We start from the raw sequence: 10,767 nt of genomic DNA, 5'->3' as shown, positions 1-10,767 counted from the left end.
CATGCCCTCACACCCCCAACATACACAGCTGTAAACTTCTGACCTTCCATTATTTGCTTACTGATGCTGAAAGTTGAGAGAATATGAAGCTATTTTTTTCCCAAGGAGAGAAAAGATAACATATTGTTTATACTATGGTGTGAGTGACTACAAGCTTTCTCTCTCCTCTGTGAAACTCTCAGGGCATATATCAAGGGTTATGTGGGTGGAGATGAAGGGGTCTCCAGACATCTGTTTAATAAAGATTAGATGAAAGCCTCAGAAGTGGCAGACCAATCTAGTGCTCTCATTTTGCACTTGGGGAAACCAAGGCCCAGAAACAGAAAGGATTGTCCAAGGTCCCACACAGTAGGAGCCTCTCCAGACAGGGTCCAGAAGCCAGGACCCTCCTTGGTTCTGATCAATGGGCACCTCGAGTGGGTCTTTGTGGCCCAGGCCAGTGTCAGTTTCCTCAGAGGCCTTTAGTAGCAAGATGATGCCTTCTATAAGCCTGTTCATGCAAGGCTGTGACTGGTTCCCTGGGCTAGCTGCCTCCCTTGCCTCAGAGCCTACCTCCACCCTCCACACCCAAATCTGGGGCCTCCTACCTGCCAAGGACCTTTGATAGGGTAACCAGGGGGCCAGGCAGGTAACCTCACAACCGTTACACATACTCCCAGGGCGGCATCCAGAAGTTCCTACCTAGAAGGGATGGGGGTGGTCAGGGCACCAGAGATGGGAACTGGGGGTGGCATGGACCAGACCTGCATTTAATAAGCAAAGAAACAGAGGCTAACAAAAGGTCAGTGACTTGCCCATGATGTCACAGCCAGCAAGAGCTGGAGCTGGGATTTGAACCTGGGTCTAGGTCACAGTCCAAAGTCTCCATTCCCAGTATACCTCACACTGCCAACTCTAGGCCAAGGCAGTTGGGCTGCCCCAGACAAGCATGGGGAACTATTGCAGAAATTCAATCTGGCCAGGCATGGTGGCTCACGCCTGTAATCCCAGCACTTTGGGAGGCCAAGGCAGGTGGATCACGAGGTCAGGAGATCGAGACCATCCTGGCTAACATGGTGAAACCCTGTCTCTACTAAAAATACAAAAAAAAAAAAAAATTAGCTGGGCTTGGTGGCTGGCACCTGTAGTCTCAGCTACTCGGGAGGCTGAGGCAGGAGAATGGCGTGAACCAGGGAGGTGGAGTTTGTAGTAAGTGAGCCAAGATCGCGCCACTGCACTCCAGCCTGGGCGACAGAGCGAGACTCGGTCTCAAAAAAAAAAAAAAAAAAAAAAAAGAAATTCAATCTGAGCTATTTTCAGCCTCAGTTTCCTCACCTCCCATACAATTAAGTGAGGTCGTGTATATCAAATGCCAGTTACAGAGTAGCGCATGCAGTATACCTTTGGTGAACATGACTCACCTGTTTGTGCCCCTGTGGAAGGAACAAGCCTTCTTGGTAGCATCTGATAGGACCTTTAGATTCCAGAGCAGCAGCTTGCGGTGGACATATACCTGTAGAAACAGAGACCCAAGCTGAGGAATCTTTGGAAGTTAGGGGGTGGCAGAGTGGGGAGGGGAGTCATCTGTTCCCACTCACATCATCAGGAGTATCAGTAAGGCTTAAGGCCTGGAAGGAGAGCTCCAGTCTCTTGGGGACCTCTTGGGGCATGAAGTAGGAGTGGACATTCTTGCCGTTCACCAGGCACCTGGAAGGCCCAGGTTGGAAGGTCAGCAGGGCCAGACCCCTGAACTGGGGCCTGGTCCTAGCCCCAACACCACCATACACCATCATTCATTGAGAATTCTGCATGCCAAGCACTGAGCTAAGCATCACCCCATTCAATCTACACAGTAGGCTTTGAAGATTCTGGCACTATCTTGGCCGGGCACGATGGCTCAAGCCTGTAATCCCAGCACTTTGGGAGGCCGAGACGGGCGGATCACGAGGTCAGGAGATCAAGACCATCCTGGCTAACCCAGTGAAACCCCATCTCTACTAAAAAAAAATACAAAAAACTAGCCGGGCGACATGGCGGGCGCCCGTAGTCCCAGCTACTCGGGAGGCTGAGGCAGGAGAATGGCATAAACCCGGGAGGCGGAGCTTGCAGTGAGCTGAGATCCGGCCACTGCACTCCAGCCTGGGTGACAGAGCGAGACTCTGTCTCAAAAAAAAAAAAAGATTCTGGCACTATCCCCATTTCACAGAAAGGCAAACAGAGGCTCCAGAGGTGAAAGGGCCAGTAAAGGGTTCTTGCTTCCCTGGCCTAGAAAGGACTACTCAAGAATGCCCAGGGGGCACCATCTGGGCATCTGTGCCTTCCAGCCCTGGAAGGCTCTCAGCCCCTGTCCCAGCCTCCCCAGAGATATCACCCACTGAATTGTACCCATCCTACTCTATCCTCCTCCTCCAGGTCCAGTACCTATGATTCCTGACAAGGCTGTAGTGTGCAGGGGCCACTTCCATATCCTGGCCAAGGCTGATCACACACTCGTCCACATACACCTGTAAGGGCTAATGGGAGCTGCCAACCACAGCAAACTCCGTGTGGAGCACAGAGCCCAGGAAAACGGTGCTGGCGTTGGTGGGGTCTGGATCCTCCAGCATAGCCCCACCCTGGGCTGGAATGAAACCAAGATGGGAACGACACGAGACCTAGAGATGCTGAAGGGTTTGTCCGAGGCCACACAGCAAGAGGGGAAGCAGGAAAAGCTAGGGCCAGGTGGCCTGAAGCCCAGTGCCCTCACACTCTGTTACTGGTCCTCCCTCACTTCCTGATTTCTCCAGGGGTAGCCTGGCCCAGAACTGGAGGCACAGGAGTCCCTGAGCTAGGAGACCTTACTCTTGGGACATTACTTTAGCCCAGCCAATGTCCCCCACCTGTAGGAAGCAAAGAACCAGGCCAAAGTCTCATGCTGAAGTCCAGATCTCCAAACCCAGCCAGAGAGTCAGTGACCAAGGAGGTGGGAGGAAAGATGGGAGCTCCTGGGCTGGCAAGGAAATAAGGGGGGGATATTGCAACTCTGGCATGTGAGGGGGCCCAGAAAACAAACACTAAAGGTCCGTGCCAAGGCCCCCAGGGCAGCCCATGCAGGAGGAAGAAGAGGAGGGAAAGGGCCAGGAATTCCAAATTCCAACCCCCAGGAGAGCATTCCAGCCCTGCCCCAGTCTCACACCAAAGGGGGGCCAGGAAGTCAGCACCTGGTGCCCCCTTTCTGGAGAGGCAGCCCCCACCCAGTCTACCATTCCCTCTTCCTGCAGACCTCCAGGTGGCAGAGCCCTAGGCAGGCTTAGGGGCGCTAGGCAGTTCTCATGCCTTGACCACACAGCTGTCCCAGTGGCGGGAGGCTGCATTGCAGGGCTGCTCTGAACTTCTGGGTGGTGGTACATAGACCAGGTCAGCAAATAATTCCACTGTCTTTCCTGAGATCTGCAACGATACTTGCTCCTTAGGATGGTGGGAAAAGGCAGGACAGGTAAACTCCCAGCTTGGGCCCCCACCTCACTGGGTGGTCTTGAAGTCACTTGCCCTCTCTGGGCCTCAATTTCCTGCTAGGCCTTGCTTAAATGCCTATTCTGGCAGGGCTCGGTGGCTCACACCTGTAATCCCAGCACTTTGGAAAGCCGAGGTGGGAGGATCACTAGAGCCCAGGAGCTAGAGACCAGCCTAGGAAACATAGCGAGATCTAGTCTCTGCAAAATAATAATAATAATAATCAAAAAATTATCCAGGCGCATGCCTGTGGTCCCAGCTACTTGGAAGGCTGAGATGGGAGAATCGCTTGAGCCTGAGAGGTGAAGGCTACAGTAAGTCATCATTGCACTGCTGTACTCCAGCCTGGGCAACAGAGCGAGACCCTGTCTCAAGGGGGGGAAAAAAAGCCAATTCTGCTTTGAAGAACGATGTATTTGGTGGTAGACAGTGTGGTGTTCCCTTCTGTGAGCCTCAGTGTCTTCACGTGGGAAATGGGAATGATGGTTTTATCTCCTCACGAGGCTGTTGAGGATGCAAGAAACAAATGCACATAAAGGGCATGTGCAAACACACAGATGCTAAATGGCAAATCTGCATCAAATCCTTAGCTACTGAATTCTGCAGCGATACAGCGCTCTGCATCTTTGAGAGAAAGACTCACACTCAGAGAGGCTGTGACTTGCAAATCAGTATGATCTGATTCTACTCTTCTCTCCAGCCCAGACACCCCAGCTCTGCTCCCCTGAATCTCCTGGGTACCCCCTGACTCTTGGCAGCCTTGTCCTCATGAGCCTCCAACAGCCCCCTTACCAGTTGGATGAAGCCATTAGCTTTAAATGGGGTAGTGAAGACCTCGTAGCCAGGCATGACAGGGACCAGGGAGGGCAGGTAGGTGCCAAGGCACAGGTGGCAAGCATCCACCTAGGGTTCCTTCCTCACTGCCAGGACGTCTGTCTCATTACATTCCTGCAGGAGGCTGTCTCCTGGGAGTCCAGCCCAGGCTAGCTCAGGCGGAGAACCAGACTCTGAGAACATGGCCAGCAGAGGGTGCCCCAAAACCTTCCCCAGCATCCCCCGCCTTCAATTAATTCCCTGCATCTCCAGAATGGAGCAGGGGCTGGGCACAGTGGCTCATGCTTCCAATCCTAGCACTGTGGGAGGCTAAGGTGGGCCGATCACTTGAGGTCAGGAGTTCAAGAGCCGCCTGGCCAACATGGTGAAATCCCTTCTGTACTAAAAATATAAAAATTAGCTGGACATGGTGGCATGCACCTCTAGTCCCAGCTACTCGGGATGCTGAGGCAGGAGAATTGCTTGAACCCAGGAGGGGGAGGTTGCAGTGAGCCAAGTTTGTGCCACTGCACTTCAGCCTGGGTGACAGACTCGGTCTCAAATAATAATAATGGAGCAGGGTAAAATGTTGGGGGGTTGTAGGGATGGTGGTGTTTCCCCCTCAGACAGGATGTCCACCGACCTCATCCCCATCAGCCTGGCCTGGGAGTGCCCGAAAGCCCCTTATGTGAGCACCTACTATGTGCCAGGCATCTGCAAACCTGCACCCCAGTAGTTCCTTACAAGGCATCACCAGTGGGGCAGTCAAGGGCAGAGGGGGCCCACAGTAGGGCATAGTAAGTGGCAACAACAGAAGGGGCCCTGGAGCTGGTTTGGAAGGATGCTCTTAGCTGACCAAGAGGGAAAGGATTTGCAGCTGAGGAACAGTGTGTTGTGAGGAGAGGCATAGAAGCACAGGAGGGCAGGTGATGGGGAGGACAAGGCTGGGCGCTTAGGCTGTGCGCATGAGCGCAAAGCCTGTATGTGGCCTGGGCAGCTCCCAGCTTTAGGGAGAGCCTGCAGACTGGAAGGTGGAGAGTGAGTGAGCAAGGAATTGGTGGTAGACGCCAGGAGATGTCACAGGGATGCAGCTGTGAACGTGCCCCGCCTGGGGCTGTGACTGCCGGGGGAGATGAGCTGGGAAAATGTTGGACTGGAAAAGGATGTGACTGCCAGCTCAGACAGGGAATGGGGGGTGGGGGTCGGGGGCTAGAGAACGAGGCGGGACTTAGAACCTTTAAGGGAACTGGGAGGGAGCGGCAGGTGACTGGGCAGAGGCCATGGGGCTTGGGAAGGGGACCTTGCCAGTGTGGGATGGTAAGAGTAGCAGAGAAAGGCTCACCCCTCATCACACTCATCCTGTAGCCATGGATACTCCCAGAGCAGCAGGGACCACCACCCCGGAGCCCCCATCCTGTCTTGCTGGCAGCACCCCCACCCAGCCCTGCAGCCCCTTTAAGTCCCAGCCCAGGTGCAGGCAAGTCCCACCAGGGCAGGGTCAGCCTACCTGACTGCACCTGGGCTGTGAGGGGTGGGGCCAGGGTCTTGGCAGGAGCTGATTTGGGGCTTGGGGCAGAGCTGAGGGGCCCAGGTCTGCTTTGGCCCTGTGCTCCCACCTCTCTCTCTCTCTGAGCTGTTGAGGGAGCTGGCCCAGGATCAGAGGAATGGCACCCTTTAGCATTCTCGAGCCCAGCAGCTCAGGGGAAGCCACAAGGAAAACAGGCCATTCTCCGATTCTAAGAAGCCCCCTGGTCACTTCCTTCTCTCCAGGCTGCTGAGTCCCCTCTTGGGGAGGTCTCATGTGACCATATGGGGCTGCCACCACCATCTTGGGCACCTTCAGGCTCAGATGGTATCTGCCTAACAGGGTCCCCTCCCAGAGGGGTCGGTGCTTTAGGAGGCTTGCAACAAGACGGCAATGCCAGGCTGAATGCAGTGGCTCATTCCTATAATCCCAGCAGTTTGGGACACTGAGGTGGGAGGATTGTTTGAGCCTAGGCATTCAAGGCCAGCCTGGACAACATAGGGAGACCCCCATCTCTATTAGAAGTAAGTAAAGGCTAATGCCTACCCCAAAGGAGGCTGGTAGCACCAATGTGGGACACCAGGCATCTGCAGGGAAGCAGTGATGGGCGGGGAGGCTGCTACCCATCCCTCCTCCCCACCACCGCATCCTTGCTCATCCCAAACAGACATGAAGACACAACAGCCTTGTCAGGATTTATTGGGTCAGGGAAGGGCCTAGCCAGAGAATCTGTCCTGAGGTGTCCCTGGTACTGCACTCCTGAGTTGATCCATGAGTTGTCTGCCGCTCCTTGTTCAGCCATGCCACCGTGGGGTGACTTTGTCAAGCACCTGGGAGTCCTGGGTTCCCAGCTTGCCAAGTGATCTTGGGCCTATTCCTTGCCCTCCCTGAGCCTCAGTCTCTCATCCTCCATGGGAGGATGTAATTTTCCTGAAAATGACAGGGCTGGGCCCACCCAGGGTCCACTTCCACTCAGCCTCATGGATTAAGGGGAAGCAGACAGGGTTCAGGTCCCGCCCGTCTGTGACTCTGCAGCCACTGCTTCTTGAAGCCTTTGTCTCTAAGCTTCTGTCCGGCTCAAACCCACTCAGGTGCCAGGGTCTTTGGACCCCAGGGAACCAGGCGTCCGCATCCCCTGGCAGGAGTGGGAGGGTGACATGAAGCAGGAGGAGGCTGATGCACAGGCCAGGTACCAGCATGTGATCAGGAGGAGCTGGGCTTCCCGACTGATGGGTAGAGCTTGCGCAGGCTGGAGTCCAGGAGGAAATCCACTGACCTGTAGGGAGTGAGAGGGTGGTGAGCAGGTGCCCAAGGGTGTTCATGAGGGAACAGAAGGCAGAAGGCCAGGGTTAGGGAAAGGGTTGCTTAGATTCAGGATACAAATGCCATACAGGCAGAGACCCACCCTTATCCTGATCCTCCCTCCTTGGGTTACTTGGGGAAGCTAGACTCAAATTCTCAGAAAAGAAGCCATCCTCTTCTTTATTCAGGAGGAAATTGAGGCACTGGGTAAAAGACATGCTCAGGGCCTCAGGGTCAGCTATCTTCTTCTGGAGAAAGACTCCTCCTCTCATTCTTACGTTGGTCTGGTTGGGTTGAGCCCATCTCTGGTTCTAAGACCAAGCATGTGACCCAAGTCTGGCCAATCAACAAAGGGAAACTGGCTCATAGGGTGGGCATGCAGTCCAGAATGGACCACCGACACCCTTACTTGGGATTTTTGTTGTTACTATTTAAAAGCTTCTGCTGGGGGAGGTTAAGCTGGTGGGATAGAAGTTGGGAGCTGCTAGGGCCATTTCTGCTCCCACAAGGAGAAAGCAGGTGAAGCCAGCAAGAAGCAGGGTGGGGTGGGGAGAAAGGCAGCAGGATGGGGAGACGCAGACCCTTAATGATATCATTTGGGTACCTAGATCCAGCCATGCCTAAATGCAACACAAACCTGGACTTTTACTCCATTTTATTCAAACTTTCAGTTTGAGTTAGGCTTCCGTCACCAATACCTCCCAAAATGCATCCCCTCCAGGGTGCACCTGCCCCTGCCTCCCTCTGGTTGTTTTGTAACACTAGGCTTTCTCTCTGGGAATTTACTTGTCCTGTGTCGCATACCCTCAAGGCACCCCTCTTCTTTTATCGCTAAAGTGCCTGCCAGACCATATGACAAGGGTACAGGCTGTCCTTTCTACCCCAGGAGCCAAGTGCCAGCCTTGTCCCTGCTATTGTTCCAGCAACGTGGGCATGACCCACACTTCGCAGAGTATAGCTCTACCTGGAGAGTGGATGATCCCTGAGGCCAGGAAGGCACCCACCTGTCAATGGGGTGGATAATGATGGGGATGGTCAACAGCCCAAGCGCAGTGGTGGTCCACTTGCGGACAGCCAGGGGCCAGCGGGTGGCAGTGCCCAGGACATAGAGAGAGGCGGCACACACGCGGTTGATGGTGAAGCCCGGAATGGCCACAGAGGCCAGAGCCTGCCACACAAAGGTGTCCACCACAGCCACGGTCACCCTGGCGCTGCGGTCTGCTTCGGGGCTCGGCACCTGGTGGACGTAGAGACACTTAATCCAGCTAGGGCAGAGGCAGGAAATCCTGCAACAAAGGGCATGAGGCTAGACCTGGGGGGACAAGTGGCCAGTGGACTTGTCCACACCCAGGAGTGGGGTACAGTCTGCCACATCCAGGTCTGGGAGTGAATGTGGGGGCGGGGGTACACTGTCCTACAAACAGAACTGTCTGTGGACTGCACTAGGCAAGGTTGTAGGGACCGGAGTGTCCACAGGGACTTTATCACATGCAAGGCTGCGGACTGAACCACACAGGAAGAGAGCTGGGGTGGGGAGATGGAAAATAGGCTAACACTCACCTCTCCAGCCTTCTTGCCTTTGTCAATGGCATCCGCCAGCACGTAGGAGCTGGCCACGCCATAGCTCAGCCACACCACCGCCGCTGGCACAAGAGAGCGGAAAGCCTCGCCCACCTCATTGGCATAGCCTGGGGGAGGGAACATTTAATTCCTAGGTTCACGAACTGTTCCACAAGGGGGCGCTGGAGCAGGCTGGTTTTCATCCTAGCCAGCTAAGCAGTCCCTGGGTGACCTTAGGCAAATGACTTGACCTCTCTGAGCCTGCCTTTCCAAGATGTAAACTGGTGCCATGATGCCCACCTCAGACTCGGGCCACTGAGGGCGGGCTGAGCACAGAGTCACCATTACCATTGCTTATTGGTTAGATTTCCTGGTCTTGGTCCCAGGAGTAACTGCACTAATGAGGTGACAGGCACCCAGAGGGGCAGAGTGATCGAGGGCACCGCCACTGACTGGACGCTCGCCAAGTGCCAGGCCTTTCTGAGCTTTATCCCATTCCACCCTCGCAACCACCCCCCAATGACAGAGGCCCTCGTGTGCATCTGGTTTGTTTTTGGTTTTGTTTTTTGTTTTTTGCCGAGGAGAAAACTGAGGTTCAGACAGAGTCAGTGCGTGTCAGGACCGAAATGGGCGTGGAGATCTCAACTCCACAGCCAGCCAGAGCGCATGCCAGAGCTGGCAGCCCGCTCACCCCATGCGAGCTTCCGCCCTGGGCGGCCCACCAGGGTAGTGTGACCTTGGGCAAGTCCCTAGCCCTGTCTGAGCCCAGTCTCCGGCCCAAAAGCAGAATGAGAACTAAGAACCTCCCGCCTCCTCTAGTCCCCAGGCCGGCGTCCGGCGACCCCTGCTTCCGCAGTCCAGTGGTGGTGGGGTCGCCGCGCCAGTCGCCCCGCGCTCACCCAGGTATCGCACCCACGTGTCCCGGTAGAGATCGCGTTCTGCGCCCCGCGGCTGCGGCTCTGACATGACTCTCCCGCCACAGCCTAGGCCGCTGCAGCCTGTACTGGCTCCACTGCAGTCTCCGCCGCTGGCACTCGGGTCGGCCCGGCCGGGACCCGCCGAAAGTCCCGCGCCGAAGGACAGGTCAGGAAATCTCCGCCAGCAGGGAGCGTCTGCAAATTCCCCCGCGCACCGAAGCCCCTCTCCCAGGCTAGGGTTTTACAGATTGGTTTTCGTCACGCTTTCTCTGAGCGGTTGGCGCTAACAGCCCCCAGGACTGAGTGTAGGTTTTGGAGCCAAAGAGACAGGACATCAAATCCGGGGATGCTACACTGCAAAGCTGGTGACCTCGGGCAAGAGTCTGCTTCTCCAGCCGCTCTTTATTCATTTGTAAAAACGAGGGAGGGACACAGACTGGGCCCGTTGGCTCACGTCTGTGATCCCAGCACTTTGGGAGGTCGGAGGCAGGAAGATCGCTTGAGTCCAAGAGTTCGAGAACAGCCTGGACAACATAGCGAGACCTCGTCTCTACTTAAAAAAAAAAAAGTAATAGATAAAATGGGGAACACAATAGTGTCTACTCCCTAGGATGCTTCCGAGGATTAATTATAAGTCACCATTTATTGAGTTTATTGCCAGTCTGGATGTTCGCTAAAGGGCTCTCCATGGCTTACACCTTAAACCCTCCCACTAGCCTGGGACTCCGTTTTACAGGTGAGAAAATGAAGGCACAGAGAAGGTGGGTCATTTTCCCAGAACACACAGCTGCCAAGTGGTGAAGTTGGGATTTGAATCCAAACAGTATGGATCCAGATCCCGTGCTCTTAATGCGAGCTCTAAATGAGGCTAGAGGAGTGAACGGTAAGCGCCTGGAAGGTGGGTGCCTGGACTCTGAAGTGCCTTCTCAGCAGGCGCCATGTATAACTAGGAAGCACTCGCATCTATCTGGATCAGTATGTCCCCAGACTGAGCCTCTTGGGGACAGGGTGTTGAACGAATGAATGAATCGGGCAAGGGAGACAGAGTGAGGAAGCCTTCCCCTGGTGGACCACAGTTTACCCAGGTGAGCAATGTGTATACTTCACTAAGTCTCTGTGACTCCTTGGCGGGTATAATTGAGCGGCGTTGGAGACAATCCTGGGTTCAAATCCTAGCTG

The 10,767-nt window shown here is 54.9% G+C and overlaps 2 protein-coding genes across 3 annotated transcripts in view; both read right to left on the bottom strand.

Annotated features, from left to right (window-relative positions):
• Nucleotides 1-5,697, bottom strand: part of LOC113219587 (protein PRR14L-like) — a 17,606-nt gene extending 11,909 nt beyond the window's left edge. The window contains exons 1-3 of the mRNA XM_031934657.1: nt 5,627-5,697; nt 1,578-1,686; nt 1,401-1,492 (exon numbers count right to left, since the gene is read on the bottom strand). Coding sequence (XP_031790517.1) covers nt 1,401-1,492; nt 1,578-1,686; nt 5,627-5,697 — 272 coding nt within the window. The remainder of the gene's footprint in view (nt 1-1,400; nt 1,493-1,577; nt 1,687-5,626) is intronic.
• A 796-nt stretch (nt 5,698-6,493) lies between these two features.
• MTFP1 (mitochondrial fission process 1) lies at nt 6,494-10,205 on the bottom strand. 2 transcript variants are annotated; one of them, XM_023190678.3, is made up of 4 exons: nt 9,571-10,137; nt 8,672-8,799; nt 8,116-8,348; nt 6,494-7,085 (listed from the first exon to the last, which is right to left on the bottom strand). In XM_023190678.3, exons 1-4 carry the CDS (start codon nt 9,635-9,637, stop codon nt 7,013-7,015), a joined length of 501 nt encoding a protein of 166 aa, XP_023046446.1. In that variant the 5' UTR covers nt 9,638-10,137; the 3' UTR covers nt 6,494-7,012. The 2 variants fall into 2 exon arrangements, with proteins under 2 accessions (XP_023046446.1, XP_031790445.1); XM_031934585.1 differs by lacking the exon at nt 8,116-8,348 and having other exon boundaries at nt 9,571-10,205.
• Between the last annotated feature and the right edge of the window lie 562 nt (nt 10,206-10,767).

The sequence above is a fragment of the Piliocolobus tephrosceles genome, chromosome 19, assembly GCF_002776525.5.
Source record: "Piliocolobus tephrosceles isolate RC106 chromosome 19, ASM277652v3, whole genome shotgun sequence".
NCBI classification, from domain to species: Eukaryota; Metazoa; Chordata; class Mammalia; order Primates; family Cercopithecidae; genus Piliocolobus; species Piliocolobus tephrosceles.
The sequence above is the reverse complement of the archived record's forward strand: the minus strand, read 5'-3'. Positions and strand labels throughout refer to the sequence as shown.